The sequence below is a fragment of the Fusarium graminearum genome, chromosome 3 (genome assembly GCF_000240135.3).
Source record: "Fusarium graminearum PH-1 chromosome 3, whole genome shotgun sequence".
Taxonomy (NCBI): Eukaryota; Fungi; Ascomycota; class Sordariomycetes; order Hypocreales; family Nectriaceae; genus Fusarium; species Fusarium graminearum.
Window position 1 is genome coordinate 1,928,192 of NC_026476.1, and position 18,140 is coordinate 1,946,331.

The window sequence follows — 18,140 nt, forward strand, 5'->3', positions numbered from 1 at the left end:
TATTTTTTCGTCGTTTGTCGTAGGGAAGTCGCTTGAATGTCCTTGTTCTTCCTGGTCGAGTTGGTCTTGAAATCTGTAAGAAGGTCCCCAATTTTTTCGTTGATACTTTTTCTTGCCTTATCGTTATCGGCAAAAGTTGATGCCGATCCACCGACCTCCACCATTGGTGAACTACAACCAACACCATGAGACGCGTCCCATCAGGAGATACTTATACTTGGCCCATGTCTCACAAATTATCATCACTAAGCAGAGGGTCACACATGTGCTGATGGACACGTGGTCGATGACAGCCGTTGCCTCTACTTGGATTCATCAATTATTATTCTGTACCTTGGTATCACAAGACACCCATCACTGATATAGGTTCTCAAAAGCAGGTGCAAATCGTTTTGTAGAATTTTAAACCAAGGAAATATTTCTCTTTTTCCGTTTAGGAACCCAAAGACAGTATGTAAATATGTAATGCTGTAACACTCTCCATAAACAGTCGTCCATTCTCTCATCCCATGCATTCACCTTCCATGCCATAATGTCAAATAATTGCATACGTTTTGTTTGTGTTGTACGCCTCAATAACCCAATTCCGTTCGGAATATGCCAACCCCGTTGGTCTATTAATGCGCTCCCCGAGCACGCTTTGCTCCTCCACCAACCTCAGAATCACCTCGCGGGCGCTTGTTGCCAGGCTGGAAGTCATTAGCACCTGGGTTCATTCCACCACGGCCACCTCCGCGTCCTCCTCGACCTCCGCGGCCAGCATGACCATGTCCGCCCTCTTGAGTGCCACTGGCTCCACGCTGGCCTGGAGGCACATAGGCCCCGCCTCTTCCACGTCCACCACCACCACCACGAGGCATGGGGATGCCGGATCGTACTGGCTGTTGACCTTGCTGCTGGCCTTGTTGTTGACCTTGTTGCTGACCTTGCTGTTGAGTCTGTTGCTGGCCCTGCTGTGCCTGGGCTTGAGGTTGAACCTCCTTGGTAGCGGGAGCCGCACCACCTCCATTCTTAGTAGCGAAAGGGTTGGCAACAGAAGCCGAGGAGGCGTTTGTAGAAGCGGCGAAGGGGTTGGCCTTAGGGGGAGGGATTCCACTCGCCGCCGGAGCCGCGGCCTGTGCGGGCTTGACTTCCGTTGTAGGTGGTGCACCTGCCGGTGTCGTCGTTGGTGCTGCTTGAGCGCCCTTAGCTGCAGGTGTCGCAGATGTTGGAGGCACACCGGCTGCCGGTCCTTGCTTTGCAGGTGCTGGCTTCACTACGGCGGGTGCAGGAGGAGGTGCCTGCGCTGTCTTGGCCACTTCCCAGACTTCGACGACGGGTTTCTGGGGTGTCTCAGAAGCCGCCTTCTCGACCACGTTGATCTTGGCAGCAGCCGTTCTCAACTTGTTCTCGGCCATGTTAATTCTCAACGTAGACTTCTTTGATTCCATAAGCTGGGCCTGATCCCGAGCTGATGAAATCTTGGATTCGTACTCGTTCTTTAGCGACGATTCTAGCTCTGCCTTCAATTTAGAGCTTTCAATCTCAAGCTTCTTCTTGATGTTGGCCGCAACAATGTTCTTGACCGTAGGATTGGTCGCAAGGAATTGTCGAATACCGGCATCATCAAGCTGAGACATATCAGTCGGCCCAGCAGACGTGGGTGTTGGAGGTACGGCAGGAGCTTCAGCCTTGGAAGGCGTTGCAGGGGGCTGCTGCTCTGTTGCTTCGGTCTTGGGAGCATCTGTGTTGAGTTTGGCATTGGGGTTTTCAGCCAGCCAGATTTGCTTCTCTTGCTTGAACTGGAGATCCAGATCCGCGTTCCTCTTCTTGAACTCGTCTTCCATGCGTTGCCTGCTCTCTTTAAGCTTGGCGTTCAAGGTGTCTCGCATTCTGTCAGAGCGCTCCTTGATTGTAGTTTGAATCTTGGCCTCAACTTCGTTGGCCTTCTGTTCAAACTCAGTTGCCTTGGCTTCCGCAGCCGCAGCCCTCTCCTCAAGGGCCTTCCTCTCCTCGTCAGTGATGACAGTGCCAGGTTGCCCGTTGGCCTGAGCAACAACCTCGGGAGCAGTCTGTGCAGCCGGTGCAGTGGTGCTGGCAGACTCTTCAAGCTTCTTAGCCACCTCATCTCGCTCAGAGATAGCTGACTGCAGCTCACCTCGGAGAGTCTCGAGTTGCTGCTCGGCACTCTGCTTCTGTCCGTTGATGCTATCGAGCTCATTGCGAAGATTAGCAAGCTGCTGTTCGAGTTGAGCGACAATCTCGGAGGAGCCCGAGACTTCGTTTGACTGGGCAGTGCTGGGTGCAGGCTGGGTGGCCTGTGCTTGTTGTCGTAACTGCTCAATCTCCTTTTGGAAGTTCCGGATTTGTTGCTCCAGCTCAGACCTCTGGTTCCTAGACTCCTCCGCCTCCTTCTTGATACCCTCGAGCTCGGCGTTGGCCTTGTCCAAGCTCTCTTGGGCTTGAGTGGAGCGTTGAATTGCCTCGTTTTTCTCTCCGGTGAGCTTCCTTGATCGCTCCTTGGCCTGTTCGATAATCTTGGCGCGGGTAGCGGTCCAGTTGGCTTGTTCAGTTTCGAAATTGGCCTCGACCTCTGCGAGCTTAGCCTTCAAGGGCTCTTCGCCTTGCTTCAGTGTATTTCGCTCAGCCTCCAACTGGGTGATCTTCTCCTTGAGCTGCTCCATCTCGGCAGGGTCGACTCTTCCATACTTGGTCAAGATGCCCTCGGTGCGCTTCTGCCATCTATCACGGTCCTCCTGAATTTGCTTAATCTCATCCTCCAAGAAAGACTTCTGAGTCTTGAGTGTGTCAATCTCTGCCTCCAGTGGGTGGATTCGAGCCTCCATCTCCTCGATTCTCTGGTTCTTTTCGCCGATTTGTTCCTTGAGTTGTTGGTTTTCATTTCGCAGCGTCATACTGCTCTCACGGTAAATGTTCAACTCATTCAGCTTCTCCATGAGGTCTTGATGTGTCATAGATGTCCTGCCACTCTGAGCAGCCTGCGTGCGCTCTTGGTCGAGCTTGAGACGTGCCTCTTCCAGTTGAGAGTGGGTGTACTCGAGCTGCTGTTGAAGTCGCTTGGATTCCTGAGCCTTGAGATCATACTGAACCTCGAGAATTTCCTTCTCACGTCGAAGATAGCTATTGAGTTCACGCAGACCTTCAGTAGCATCTCCCAAAGGAACAGGCGACATCCTTTCATCGTCGTCGTCGTCTCCACCTCGCTTCTGCTGAAGCGCCATGACTTGTGCAGTCAAGGCCTCCAGTTGCTGGTGAAGTATCTTGTTCTGTGAGTTCACATCCTCCCGTCGAGTCTTGACCTCCGCCATCTCTCGTTCCAACTGTTGTTTGCGATCCTCCCAAGAGCTTTCACTTTGAGCAAGAGTTACCTTGGCAGAGTCGGCCTCGGATTTCAGAGACGCTGCCTCGCTCTTGAGGGCGTTATACTCGGCTCTCAGTTGTTGCACGAGCTTGGCAGCCTCAGCATGCCTGACAAGTTCTTGCTCGTAATCCTGTTGGGCCTTGGAAGCAATCTCGGCCTGGGAACGGAGATCCTGTTGATGGTACCGAGTGGCTTCCAAGTGCCTGGCACTCTCCTCCTTAAGACGGCTCACTTCCTCTTGCAAGATGGTCTTTTCGTCCTCGTACCGTCGTGCAATCTCGCCCTGGGAGTCACGAAGGCTGGAAAGCTCGGTATTAGATCGAGACAATTCAGCAGATGTATCCTCGGCGCGCTGGGTAATCTCCTTAATCTTGGCGTCCTTCTCTTCAATGAGTGCTTCCAGCTCTTGACGGTACTGCTCCTGTGATCCTCGCAAATCTTCAAGTGCTTCTTCGTTGGCCTGGCTAAGCTCCTTGAACTGCTCAGCCTGTGCCTTCGCATTTTCGAGGTGGGTGTTGGCCATGTCCAAATCTCGCTTGAGGTCGGAGATCTCGACATTAAGTTCCTGGATCTCGTTCTCAAGCTGCTGCTGTTGTTCGCCAACCTCCATGGTGCCAGGCCGGGGGGTAGGTCGAGGCTGAAGCCTTCCGGCACGTTCCTCGGCGTTACGCAACTCGACAGTCAACTCATCAACACGAGCCTGCAGATGGTCCCTGCTGGTCTTAACAGCAACGTGCTCCTCACGAATCTGACTCAAACTCGTCATGAGCTCGTCAATTCGTTTCTGGGACTCCTTCGACTCGTACTCCTTCCTAAGCTGCAATTTCTTAGTTTCTTCCGACTCGTAGTTCAACTTCCTCTGAGCGTCGCTAAGCTGCTGCTCGAGGCTTTCAATCTTGGACTGTGCTTTGCGTCGTGCCTCTGAGTCGGTCATATTGCGCTCGTTCTCAAGCGATTGCTGAGTTGCGAGCAGGTTGTTTAGGCGATTCTTCTCCTCAATCAAATTCTCATTGTCCTTGCTCAGCCTGTCCTGGATATCCTTCCAAAGCTTCTTCTCGGCCTTGAGGTTGGCAGTCTCATTGCGAACACTGTCAAGCAACCCCTTGGCTTCGATTAGCTCTTCAGCAACCTGCTGTGTACGAATGTCCTGCTTAGCAGCGGTCTCGGATAGAATTTGACTTCGCTTCTGAAGCTCATGATTCTCGCCTTGAAGGGCGACGAAGTTGGTATGCAACATTTCGCGTCTCTCGGATTCAAGTCGAGATTCGGCTTGAAGCTTGACCTTGTCAGTCTGAAGGGCGTTTCGTTCAGCTGACAATGAATCGATTTGGTCTCGCAAGTCCTTACGGACTCCATCCTGAGCATCGCGATAGTTGTCGTATTCGGATTGTAGCTTGCGGATGGCTTCGTTGAGGGCCTCGGTCTGCTCAGTTGCCTCGATACTAGCCAAAGGCAAGCGTTCGCCGCCAGCAATCGAGTTACGCATCATAGAAGCTTCATCGCCGTTCACACCTCGCTGTTGCAAAAGTCGTCGGAACATGTCTCGCTCAGTCTTGTAGCTGTCCATGGTCTTCTTGATTGACCTTGTCTCATCAGTCATGTGAACCAGCTCTTGCTGGAGCTTCTCGACCATGTCGTGGTCTTGCTTAGCCTGATGTTTTTCTGCGAGTGCCTCCTCGCTCTCAAGTTGATCAGCAAGCTCACGAGTAATACGCAGAAGCTCCTCATTCTTGGATTGCAAGGACTGGATGTCCTTGAAGACGACCAGCTTTTGTGTGATGAACTGGTGAGTGTCGGACATGTCTGATATAGCCTCTTCGGAAATTTCTCCCTTCTGCAGTTGCTGGAGGCGGTAGGTCTCCTCTTCTGTGAGCTGGTCCATGCCCTTCTCCATGGCGTGGATCTGGAACAAAAGCATGTTGATCTGAGTACCAAGGTCGCGTAATTGAGTGCGCAAGATCTTGGATTCAGACTGTGCAGTTGCAAGTGCGCCTTCGGCTTTTCTCGCCGCCTTCTTAGCGTCATCACGCTCCTTGTAGCTGTCCTGCGAAAGCTCTGACATGCGAGTAATCTCTTCGCGGAGCTGGTCAGCTTCGGCATGAAGTTCTTGCATCTCAGGCGCCTTTGCCTCCAAAGCAGACATCATGTTGTCCAACTCCTCGGACAGCTGCTGGTTGCGACGTCTCTCAGTAGCCAGCTGACCCTTGACTTGGTACAGCTGATCAAGAGCCTGTGTCGCAGTAATGGCGCCCTTGGCTCGAACAGATCCGGGTGTTGCGAAAGGAGACGAAGGTCGCATAAAAGTGCCATTAGCACGGGGGGTCTGTGGTGTAGATTCAGCTGGTGGAGGTACGTGCTGCTCAGCTCGCACTTGAAGCTCATCTATTTCGGCCTGGAGTTGATTAATTCGTTCCTCCATCTGCGAAGAGTTCTCTCGTTCTTTCTCGAGCTCGACTCGAACACGTCGGAGTTCGTTTTCGTAGTTGTCACGGAGTCGCTCTTTCTCGGCCTCGAGATCACGCACTCGCTCTTGGTGTTTCTTGCTCAACTGGTCAGACATCTCCACCAGTCGTCTCTGGTCCTCGAGCTCGTGTTTGTAACTCTCGATCGTTTGTGCGTGGGTTCCCTCTTGCTTCTGGAGCTTCACTAGAGCATCGTCTGCCTTGGACTGCATGGCGTCGAGTCGCTCGCGGAGCTGCTGTTCTGTTCGCTTGAGAGCATCCATCTGGGATTGGATATCTTCATTTTGTCGTTGCAGCTCAGCGATGCGGGCACCCTTCTCCTTTCGGTACTTAAGACTCTCCTCGCTCTTGGTCTTGAGTTCATTCTCTAGCCATTCGCTGTTCTTTCGGGCAAGGTCAAGCTGCTGTTGGAGTGATTCTTCTCGGTACTTGGCACTGCTGAGCTGGCCTCGCGCATTTTGCTCTGATTGCTGCAGAGTGGTAATCTCGCGGGAGAGCTCGACGTTACGCTGGTGCTGCTTTGTGAGTTCTTCGGTGATAGTTTGATCGCGTTTGTTGTTGGATTCGATGATGCTCAAGTTGGTTCGGTTCGATGACTGGAGGGTCTCAATCTTATCATTAAGAGCCTTAATCTCGGCATCGTAGTCCGACTTCTTAGCCTTGAAGACTTGAAGCTCGTTCTCGACTGATTGTCTTTTGGTTTCTGTGTGGAAAAAGCAATGTCAACAATCATGCAGCTCAACTCCACACCTCACCGACACATACCTTCATTCTTCAATTGCTGCCTAGCCTCTTCAACATCTTTGAGGGCCTTGTCCACGGTAGCTTTGGAGGTTTGCGATCGCGTTTCGTTGCTGCGCACCGCGTTCTCGAGCGATATGTCGGTTTCGAGCTTTTCGGCATACAGAGTGTCAAACTCGTGCGCTCTGGCTGCGACAGCCTGCAAAATGATGTTTACGAGCTCAACGGTTGGCTCGGTCGTCAGGGACGCGATAATAGGCTGATCGAGGCCCAGATGGCCTGCGACGTAGCCAATGTCCACGTCTGCGGCCGCCATGGTCGTGGTCGGATCAGATCGATAGCGCGATACTCGTCATTCCCGAAGCTGCGCGCTCGAAGGAAAGGACAAGCGGTAAGAACAAGGTAATACGTAAAATTTTCGCTTCGCTTTGTATGTTCAAGATTGACGAATGAATGTGGGATGTTGGTAAAAAATCCCCGACAAAGGAAATGGAGGCTTTGATTGTTGTTGGAGAGACCAGGAAATTTGGAGCTTCAAAGCTGAAGATCCGACACGCCTACCTTTGTTTGCTACCAGGGAAGGAAGCAACGCGCACGGGCCCAGTGCAGCAGCTGCGTTGTACGGCGCTAACATTAATCCGGAAGCCTGGAGATTACCCTGTACCCAGGACCTAGAACAGGAATAAAGATATATTCTCATAATCATTTTGAGAATATGCTTATTTTACTTAGGTTGCGAAGGTTGAGATGATATAGTCCTGGATAGATATAGATAAGTCTAAAAGTAGTAAATCATAGAAAGAGCGCGGGAGCATTTTGGGGGCCACATACTTTTGTGATGGTTCAACGGTTGTACAACTTACGCCACTTGTCAATGTTCGTATATCTCTGTTTCGTGCACCGACAGAAGTTAACGGAAAACACAATACCATCTCATCAAGTTTTTCCTATAGATCATCATAGTGTTTGCTAGTAGAGACCACAACCTTAAGGGTTGGCCACTAGAGTCATTAGGTAATCGAACGCCATCTTCCACTGGTTTAATAGCAATGACCTGTACATTTAAACCAATAACTACACTGTCCCACGGTTCAAGAACATATAAACATGACCACGGCGACTTATTTTCCATCGAATTGGATATGAGTTTCACGTAGATCGGACTTTCCTGAATAAACGTATGTCAGTGTTATCTCAGCAGCTCCGACAACAATTGGGGCTCTTGAGAAGTACAACAGAAATGATATGTTTGTTGACATAGCAAACATCGCCTTCTAGTCATCAAATTTACCCTTATTTTCATCGCTGAGATATGGGAACTGTGGTTGGGAAACCCTTGAAGATGAAGTAATGGGCGGGTTTAAGAAATTCGGAATAAGGGTTCAGCCATGATCCCTCAGCTCAGAATCCTCCGGAAGGATAGCCTAGACAAAGAGCAGCACTATTAGAACCACTGAATACATAAGAATACATGTATTTGATGGTCGGTGACTGTTGTAATTGACTATTTTCTTCTCGCATATATCTTTAGCCTTCGAACCAGTTTGCAGCTATCCACCTACTAATCTGAGCATCACCACCAGGGATTCCGGAGCCTCAAGTAACAATCCTAATTCCTTAGTTTATGTAAAAACTAGTAGCAAGATACCTTCCCACAGAAAAGCAGTGTATATTAGGGTAGTTCGAGGTTCACTGCACCATCATTAGTGGAGTTGCTGAGGAGTGCTATGTAAGCTCTGCCACTTGGTGATGGAGGCAAGATGGTATAATCTCAACTACAGCCACAAACTATCACATACGACCATACCTACCAGAAAATACGGGATCCCGTCCGCTCTCCCTTAGTCAAGCTGGTAAGGGGCGGATTAGTAGTTGGGTCGGTGACGACCAGCGAATCCCCGCTGTTGTATGTTTTTTAGTCTCTCGGTCTCTTTTTTGGTGTTTAGGTATATTGCATCAAGGAACTGGTTTGATCTGTGAATTATCATTATCTATCTTTAAAAGCGTTTTAGTTTCATTTATGAACATTCTGATGGCATTTTACAACCAAAGGTCCCCTTTACTTGCATCACCCAACAAATTACTTATAACGCCAGTCTCAAGACATCATTACACGTCCACCAAAGGACAATGCTCACATTTTTGATATCTGAAAACTCGGACTCATTTCGTACGACTCTAAAACCCCTGACTGGGTTCCAGGCTGCCGCGAATATGTCGGAGGTGGATTCATCCTTGCAAGATGAGCCTGGAGCTCAGCTGTTGGCGCATGGTCAGAAGTCAAGCCCGGGAAATCTCTTCCCCCACCAAATCTGGACTTTGATAACATAGCTGTTGGCAATTGTGAAACAGATGGGGCTGGTTTGTAACCTTGGATGGAGACGCTGTTGCCCATATGTCTAGAATATTCAGGAGGGCCATCCAAAAGTCGCTCGCCGCGAGTCTTTCGTCGGCGCTCTCGTCTGATAAAAAAGAATAAAGCTAGACCAAGAGCTGTAAATACGGCGGCTCCGACAACTCCTCCGACAATTGGTACGACGTTGTTATTCGAGTTGTCTTGCTTTTCGTCTTCGTCACCGGAGCCTGACCCCTTTGCAATATTCGCGACAGTGGTCGAAGTTGCAGTTGCTCCGACTGAGCTAGTCGTCCTGGATATCGCTGTAGCTGAATGGGTACTAGAACTGGCTGTAGAATGAGACTGAGAAATGGACTCAGTCACAGTTGCAGTGACTAGATCTTTAGCAGCGCTGCAGTAGTACCGAAAGGCGTTGACAGCAGCGGTGGCATTGCCAGTGCGTGTATCATCACAGTAATCTTTGACTCTCTCAGTCAGGCTACTGGATATAATGTTATACATTCCTGACTTCATGCAGACGCACGAAGCCAGCTCTTGAGGCCCGCCACGGCACAGCCATGAACTTTGCTGTGTGGTTGTCAGTGCTAGGGAGTTATCAAATTGGGCATTTCTCTTACATTCATGACAACAGTGGAAAGACCCTTTCGGGCGCATTCGTCCAGAGACTTAAACTGTGGGAGAGCGGTGATGTAATATGACACTGCAAGGTAAAACGTCAGGACGGTCTCTTACAGTGAACGGGTTTGTTGGTACTCACTATCGCCTGGATGGCTTTTTGGTGATGGAAACGATGTCTTGCCCTCATTCATGAGACAGAAATGGCTATAAAAGTTCTCCGCTGAAGTGACGTCTGCGTCGTTCGAACAGGAGCGCTTGGCTGCGCTCTTCAAAGTCAAATTGATATCCCGAACAACATCCTTTTTATTGCACACACAAGGAGCGTTCAACTTGGCATCCTCGGGACATCTCTCCGATCCCTATTAATGTAAGTTGCCATTTTTGTATGTTGATAGAAAGTCTTTGAACCGTACCACTCCCATTACAGCATAAGACAATGCGCTTTGCGCACAAGGGGGCATGTATGCCAGTTCGGGTAGATCTGTAATGTATGCATCGACGATATTTGTTGTCGGCGAGGAAAATGTAATGTGTTTGTCCTGATTGCAGTACTTTTGCATCACCTTGGACGCGCTATAAATGTCTTCTGTCGCACTGGAGCCACAACCATGCTTGATATCGTTCGAGATGGCGGAGGTAACTTGATGCATACGAGTCGAGCATATACATTCTTGTAACCCTGTTTTCGAGTCATCGCATATTGACGAGCGAGTATGTCTGGCAATATTGTATGAGATCGCACTGGAAACACAGGGAGCCTATCAAGTCAGTATTTTGTCAAATCCAATTCGTGGCAATAATCATACCAGTGCCTCAAATACCGCGAGATCAGTCACATAAGAAACATCTCTTGCAATGGCCAAGCCAGGCAAAGCAATAACCGATATGGCGCTCAAATGCTTCATCATAAAGTCGTCTGTTCTGCAATGGAAAGACTCAAAATTAAGAGAATGATTGAACCAAACACCAACATCTTCAATAGCGCATCTCAGCTCTTTCAGCTAAGCGGCCTAGGGAAAAAGGAGCACTCCATCTCGCGAATCTCTAAGATGGACTTCCCAACCTTCGTCTTGGTGTAAAGCCTCAAACAACGCCTCTCGAGTCTAGATACAAATAGCGTCAAGGCCCCCTGAAACTAGCGGATATGGCTTGAAAATTGCATCACCAGCTTGCATACTTCCCCTCGCCGTGAAGAATGTGAGTCAGGCACCGCAGAACTTTAAGTTTCGGAAAGTGTTGCTTACGGTGTTCTCTGCAGCATGCAGACTATCGTCGAATTCCACAACCGGCATGTTTCAGATGTGATGGTGTTGAATAGATGGATAGAAGGTGTATGAAGCATCCAATCTCCGAGCCTCAATTACTATCAGACGTTACCTTTTCCACTTAGTGGATGGAAGTTACAGTTTTTTCGTTTTACTAATGCATCATACAAACGAGCTGAATTCGTCCCTCATCTTGGTCATCAACTAGAGACCTGTGTGTGTGTGTGTGTGTGTGTGTGTGTGTGTGCAGTTTCGCAAAGCCTTGACCACCATAAGCCAAATTATCACGGACCGAGACCCTTCTGGTGTTGAAGGCATTTGTTTCATGCGCGACACAAGTCTTTATGAAACAAGCAACGTACATCGACCACTAAAAACGCAGGGTCTTGTCTTGAAAGCATGGATCACCCACCATCTCTCAAGGCGGATGATCATTTCAATCGTCAAAGCGGTTACTGGTAGCTAGGCCAAGCCCTGCCTGAATCGACGCGTCTGAGCTTTCTTTAGGAATCAATGAAGGATTCCCCCAGGTCCCGGCGAAGCGGATACTGGAGTTAGTTAGCATTGGAAATTGTTTCTAAATTGGGGGGCGACTGTCTGGCGGACTACTACTCTATGACCCGCCCACTACCCGTACAACACGGATAGTTGACTGAGGCAGACCTAAAACCAATTGGCTCTCCTGAATTTGGTTAAATTGAACGTACCCTACCGTAGGGAAAAATGCAGATTAAGCAACGCCAAGATGCGAGGTGATGACTCTTGGATGGGGAGGCGAGTCAGGTAGAAAAAGGCACAGCAATGGCATGTCTGCATATAGTTTGGGAGCGTCAATGTGAATACGGCGAGCGAATGTGATGATCATAAGATGATACAGTAGAGTTGCTGACGATGAAATCATGAGACGCAATAGCTCCAACGATCATTGACGGGATCGAATGTTGATGGTATGGATCCAAGTCATGTTAAGGTTCACTGGGGTTGGATCTACTGTAGGTACGCTACGCACTCACTCTACGCAGTAGTAGACAGTACGTGACGTTGCTCTCTGATCTGGTCCAACTGCCGGTCTAACCTACATAGGTACTCTACTCGTCGTCAGTAACCCTGCACTGTGCTATGTAAATTGATTACCCATGGCTTCTTGGACCGGCTCTTCAATCATCCCGCGGCAGTTGATGAACCGAGTGGGATCACATGACGTCGATAGCTTCTCAGCAACCAGATCATCTCGCCATGTTGCAACGATAGATCTGATGTGATGTCAGAATAGCGACGATCTAACAAGATACAGCATCGCTGCTAAAGATTTTCTTGGTTGATGGTGTAGACTAAAGTTTGCAACTTGTCAAGCTCTAAAGCTGCCATGCGACTTCAAGCGACAGGGGGGAAACGGTAGCTAACCAAGCTCAACAAAATTTTTCACGACGATCACCATCTTCAAGTTCATGATTACGAGACATTGAAATTTTGTTTGAATAGGTAATTTGAGTTCATTGGGTGTGGTGTAAGTAACTAGTGGTAAAATAACTGGCAATTTTGCTCAGCTGTAGTAATATGGTGGTATCCATCCGTAATCCGTTATTGTCCGGTGCCGTTTGCAGTCCCGTTGTCCAAAACGCCTTGCTAATACTCAGATAAAACATATGAAAACCGAAAAAGACAAAATGTTTTGGCTAGTATAGCGGCTGCTGTGCACTTTGTAGTCCTGATAGAGTAACTCCCGCTTTCAAATAGAGAAATACAATAAAAACAAAAAGACAAAGGAAAGGTATTCGTAGTGTTTGTTGGTGGTTTGTGGATAAATATAAGTTGGGTCAGTGCTTACAGCACTCGCACAATCTTGGGTACGCGATACCGTGAAGGGCTGTCGTAGTACTCGCTGATCATACCGCCCTGAAGACCCATGGGTCTCCTGGGAGGTGCTCTGCCGTTGAGGCTCTGATCTCTTGTTGCAGTTGTCTTGCGCGAGTCGCGGCTGCCACTTCGCTTGTCTTGACGGTCGGCTGAGACCTGTCGAGAGCGCTCAGATGCTTGCGTATCGGAGGCGGATGTTCTTGAGCTGGCGCGGGAGCGTGATCTTCTGGGGCTGTCCCAGCCGCAAGGCTCCTCACGGATCTGGTCGAGGAAGTCATCATCGCTGTCCTCCTCCTCGGACTCAGGGCGGAAGGTGCTGTTGAGGGTTTCCCAGAGGTCAAGACCAAGGTCATCCCAGATGACAACAGCCTTGAAGAGACGACGGCATGCTTGTGTACCGGCGGTCTTATCGAGGCGTGCAAAAGATTCAAGCTCGCTTAGGCTGGGTAGGTTCTCCCAGGCGATGGAGATCTGGTCGCATTGGTCCTTGAAGGGGGATCGCTCAAGGTAGTAGAGGAGGAAGTCTGATGTCTCGGCCTTTGTTGCGAATTCGGCTTCCTCAAGAGCTTGTTGACGGAGCTTCTCTTCTTTGTCTTTTTGTTCTTGCTCCTGCTGCTGCTTCTGCTTGCGTCTCTTGGGGTTGCTGAAGAGGGGGACTTTGGGGCCGGTGGAAGTGGTTCCTCGAAGCATCGTTGCGGTGTTGTTGTGCTGTAAGTTGTAGTAGCAGCAGTAGTAGTTGTTGTGTCAGGAGGTTGGTAAGATATTGAGAGGAGTAGTCGAATGTGGCGAGTCGAATGGTGGGATAGGGAGGATAATATGTATAGGAATGGTTGCTGGTCGGCTGAGGAGCAAACAAGACAGTCTGTGTGTCAGGTTGTTGCTATAATAAGATCTTGATGTTTATGCAGGCGCATGCAGGCTTGTGCACAAACACGTCGGAACCTTGTTTATAAAGCTGGGAGAGTCCAACTCGTCGGTACTTGGTTTTAGTAAATGTGCAATACCGAAAGTGTAAAATAGTGTTTGGAGGGAAGTGTTGAGATGAGTAACGAAGCGAGACGAGGCGAGAAAAATTAGAGATGGTAGGGGTTTGGTTGCGTTGCTTGCTTGTAACCCAGACGGATGGATGGGTATGGATATGGATTATATGATATGAGATGAGATGGGGAATGGGTAGGTTGGATCGAAAGGGAAACCCTGGTTCTGGGCTTGGCTTGGCTTGGTACCGTAAGGTTGGTTGGTTGGGAGGTCGCTTGCTTGTGATGGATGGATGGATGTTACTAGACCGGGGTGTGTGTGTGTGATGAGGATCCGCGGCTATTTTGGCGATACGGGAGAGGTATCCGTAGTGGCTAACCCAACTAAGGCACTGTGTTCAGGTACGTCTTGGTTTACGGTAGCGTCCAAGAGTGTAGAGGTAGGCAACCCGCCGCGCAGTGTCAGGCCTTAGGTTCCGTAGGTACGGATACAGTAGAACAGGTGGGAAATCCAGGCCGTGCTTGTCGGATTTCGGTTTCGGAAGTTCGCGGGTCCTTGTTGACGATCAAAAGAGATTTGCAATGAGGGGAAGGGGGAAAGAGTGAATCAAGGGGAAGGGGAAACGTGTGTCTTTATCTGTTGCGTTGCTTCTGTTGCCATGACTTGAAAATGTTTGCTTTTTATTGTATTGATGGATGACATTCGTCCCTTTCAGTCCAGCTCCGTTCAGCTCCATCACTTCAGGTAAAGGGCCCCCCCACTAGAGAGGACACCAACTGGGAGGGCGGGGAGGGGTTTGTTAGGTGGGCTGAAAGCCATGGAAAGGTGAAGCGCCGCAGTTCAGTGTATTAGGTAGCCCACCCACAGGCTACTAGGCAGGTACCTAGGAGATGCACTAATTGCATCTACCAAAAACGCCCAGAGCGGATCCGTGTCATCATTGAGAAAACGGACAGAAAAGCTGGTTGCTGTAGGCATAAGAGACGAAATTAATATATCAGGTTATACTACTTGGGTGTTGCTTTTTGTTTATTTATTTTTTGGAGTCCAAAGCTCAGAAGCCAACTTCCGTTTCTGCCACCCACTAGGTAGATGGATTCTCCTCAGAAACTGGAGACAAGGCAAAGACAAGACAACAGGACGAGACGTCTCGCATCATCCCCCCATCAATCAGGCTTCGGTTTTGGCTTCGGCTTAGTCTGGCTTGACTTGATTTTGGCTTGTTCCAATTTAGTCACAACGGTGTCGGCACAATCCTCGTTGCATTTGCAATCTCAGCCAAGGTAATACCTGCGCATACGTTGTGCTGTTACGGTATATGAATCCGTATTCATTCATCCTGGAAAAATCAATGAATGGCCGAGAACCTTGCTACGTACCATCCTATTCAGTCACCCGGCACGGAAACAATATGGGCCCAATAGGATAAATCCCCCTTGCGTGCGGGTTGATGTATCAGCTCGCTACCTGAACCATTTGGTATGAGGGTACGGGGCAATCCCTGTCTGTCGACAGCCAATGTCAGGTACCTGTTTCACTCTCTCGGGTCTGTCTGTACTGTGCAGTGCAGTAGGCACCTAGTAGCATCTATCACCTACCTATAAAGGTATTGTTCACGAGGGCATTTGCTTCATGATGATCAGTCAGTCAGTCAGTCCGTGAATCAGTCGAAACGGACGGCAAAATCGTGCCGTCAAACAGCACCTCATTTATCAGACCATCACAAGTGGAAGCGGCTATTTCCTTTTCCCACAGCACCACCAAAACTGCCAATTAGTTAGTTGTCTTGTCAACGTTTGGCAGGCTGTCCGTCCGCCTGTCCTCTGGTCCCTGATGATCAGCAGCGCACTAGATCTTGTTGGGTCAAATTTAAAAGCCTAGGGCTTGGCTTGCTTCCGGCTAATGTCTTTGATTGTCGGATAACGGGTTAGCTCTTTTGGCAGTTGGAATGCGCGGCAATGTTCCTTGTTTGGTTTTTCTCGTTGCTCGCCCTGTTGGGTGCAATGCGATGCAATACCAGCGAAGCTTTTCATCGCCGAGCCTTGGTTGACGTACGCGTTCTGCCAATCTATTGAAGCCGTCGCGACTGCCGAGAGAAGCGAAACAAGACAAGACATCAACTATTATTTGTCACAGGTACAGAGTTCCAGTCTCATTGGCTGGGTGTCTCAGTCCTTGTCATGTAATGTCTTGTCAAGAAAAGAGGAAACAAGACAAGGCAAGATGGACAGACAGACATATGAAGCGCTCCGTTAACCCGTCCGTTCTTGTCCCGTCATTAGTTAGTGGCAGTATCCGTACCTACTGTACGATCCCGCCCGTGCGAAGGCCAGCAGATATGGGTACTGTATCTCATCTTTGGATTCGTTCCCGTCCAATGGATGCCTCTTCGCCCTGGCTAGTGTCCATCTATCTCGACCGGCCCGTAGAAAGGCTAGGTAATAGATAGATGGCTAAGGGGGTGGGAGCACGGATGGTCACGCACAAACGCAGCCAGCCAATGTTGCTGCGTCTATCTCGCACGGTTGGGGCATCGCATCACTCGACTCGAGATTAGATGAACCCTTGAAATATACAGTTGATAGGTCGGCTTCTCTCCCGGCGGCACAACGGGACAACAAACCAGTGCAGGGGAAGCAAGACGAACAAGATGAGACGAGACTCCAAAAGCAAGGGCAAGGCAGCATTCCTTTCGGTTCCAAGAACCCGGAACCACGCAGCAGGTATCATTGAACTGTATTCTTTTGCTATTATTATCGCCCCGACAAGGCACACTATTATTATGATTCCAAAGGTAGAGAGAATTCTCTGTGATTCCGAAAGTAACACTGAATGCCAAGAGTACCCTCATGCTTGTCAAAAAGCCGTGAACGACTGAAGCTAAACAAAGCCATCGCGGCGCAGCTCGGTCTGTCTGTTTACTGTTCGTTTCGAAAGATACGTACAGAATGCAATGTGGCACTTGACTCGCTCACTTGTTCACCCGCCTTAAGGCAATGTCTGCACGTACCTGGTGAGCTTGAAGCTCTGGATGTCTCCAGTCTTGGTCCGTCGGCCGATTATCTAACCTCTGATGTAAACTAACGACGTTAGAAGGGTCGATCAACAGTCAATTAGCTTGTTAGAACCCCATCTATCCTGCGTCTAGACTCTTGTCTTTTGCCTTGCGCTAAATCAACCTCGATGATTTCATAGTATCCATTCCGAAGTTTGCTATGCTATAGCTTCAGATGCTATCTGATCAGATCAGGCTAAGATATCAACTCCACCAACAGACCAAAAAACTGTTGAATCTATACTCTATATTCCAGAGGCGTCTGTCTTTGATCTTTCGGCCGCTTGTTGTCTTCAAGGCTGTATCCCACCCTACTACCGGTGGTTAAACTATTGCACCTCGATATTAGTTAGGCATTCTTATTCGCACGCAACTCGCATCCATCCATATGCAGAGCGAATAGCGAATTTTCTTTATCACCGTAATCGTAAAAGCCTATATTACCGCGCGGACCGCGACTGGAAACTTAAGTTTAATTAACTCTGACCACTTGCAATTCTTCACAACAGCTTCCAGTAACAGTAAAGGCTCTCCTCGGAGCGCCCACATACATGAAACTCGAACGCACTTCCATTTTTGCCATTGGTCTTTCTTCGATGGAAGCTTCTACGTTGACTTGCTGCCTACTCAAGGTTCTTCTTCACATACCTGCCTCTGGCGGATTTTACCTTGAATTGCGGTTCCGCCGTGGAACGTCCAGAAGGAAATTAGTTCTGCCGATGGAAGCCCGTATACACTTTCTTGCATCAAGAGTCTATTCTGCTTTCTGTTCTGTGGATGCGCACTAGACCACCGCTTTTCACTCCTCTCAAAGTCAAAAGTCGCAGCCACATTCCAACCACCAGAACTAATAAAGGTATACTGATGCGTAATGCTTACACAAATCCCCTTTACCGGGACATTGATGGGACCCGTGAACCAGGTACTATACTGGGAGCCGAGATTGCGGAAGAGGCTTCAAGTTCTAGACAAATTTGAGAAGCCATCAAGCCCAGGCTTGCTGTCATGTCTGGTAATGATGGAATTTGCCATGCGGTGTTACCAAAAAGCACGTAATGACTTTCATCATTCATTCTTGTTCACTAAACACTTGCCAAGAAGACTGTTTCTTCATTCATCGGTATAGAGGGGAAGGTGGCTGAAGTCTGTTTTATTCGAGTGAAAACTCTCATGGGTAAATGAATAGGCAATTACAACCAGTACATACGTTGAATGGCCTTGGCACTCCGAGACAATAGAAGCGATATTGTGGTTCTATTGTTGTCTTGGTACTCCAGGTACGAGTTTGCTTGTTCTCACTTCTCATTCAGGAACCAACTCTGAGACCAGCCTTACCATTAGTGTCCGTAAAGACATAAATCAACGACATGTCCATTTATTGAGGATGATTTGTGCTTCTTTGGTCGCCACATTCAAGCCATCGATCCTATTGTCCGTCCTTCTGGAT

The 18,140-nt window shown here is 49.0% G+C and overlaps 4 protein-coding genes and 1 non-coding gene across 5 annotated transcripts; 1 reads left to right on the forward strand and 4 right to left on the reverse strand.

The window, feature by feature from the left end:
- Nucleotides 1-342: 342 nt before the first annotated feature.
- FGSG_05337 (uncharacterized protein) lies at nt 343-6,880 on the reverse strand (the record flags this gene model as incomplete). Its single annotated transcript, XM_011325553.1, has 2 exons — nt 343-6,526; nt 6,589-6,880. The coding sequence occupies 2 exons, from the start codon at nt 6,878-6,880 to the stop codon at nt 618-620; spliced, it is 6,201 nt and encodes a 2,066-aa protein (XP_011323855.1). The 3' UTR covers nt 343-617.
- Nucleotides 6,881-7,946: 1,066 nt separating this feature from the next.
- Nucleotides 7,947-10,830, reverse strand: FGSG_05338 (uncharacterized protein; the record flags this gene model as incomplete). The annotated part of the gene is made up of 12 exons (XM_011325554.1): nt 7,947-7,988; nt 8,127-8,173; nt 8,213-8,256; nt 8,376-8,465; nt 8,703-9,401; nt 9,444-9,487; nt 9,538-9,620; nt 9,678-9,897; nt 9,952-10,296; nt 10,345-10,454; nt 10,602-10,641; nt 10,783-10,830. 12 exons carry the CDS (start codon nt 10,828-10,830, stop codon nt 7,947-7,949), a joined length of 1,812 nt encoding a protein of 603 aa, XP_011323856.1.
- FGSG_20035 lies at nt 8,362-8,477 on the forward strand. The gene has a single exon (XR_893030.1). It is a non-coding gene; the product is annotated as a 5S ribosomal RNA (ribosomal RNA).
- Nucleotides 10,831-12,332: 1,502 nt separating the features above from the next.
- On the reverse strand, nt 12,333-13,350 carry FGSG_05339 (uncharacterized protein; the record flags this gene model as incomplete). Its single annotated transcript, XM_011325555.1, has 1 exon — nt 12,333-13,350. One exon carries the CDS (start codon nt 13,348-13,350, stop codon nt 12,628-12,630), a length of 723 nt encoding a protein of 240 aa, XP_011323857.1. The 3' UTR covers nt 12,333-12,627.
- A 3,692-nt stretch (nt 13,351-17,042) lies between these two features.
- FGSG_12716 (uncharacterized protein) lies at nt 17,043-17,766 on the reverse strand (the record flags this gene model as incomplete). Its single annotated transcript, XM_011325556.1, has 4 exons — nt 17,043-17,151; nt 17,245-17,312; nt 17,342-17,540; nt 17,588-17,766. The coding sequence occupies 4 exons, from the start codon at nt 17,764-17,766 to the stop codon at nt 17,043-17,045; spliced, it is 555 nt and encodes a 184-aa protein (XP_011323858.1).
- Between the last annotated feature and the right edge of the window lie 374 nt (nt 17,767-18,140).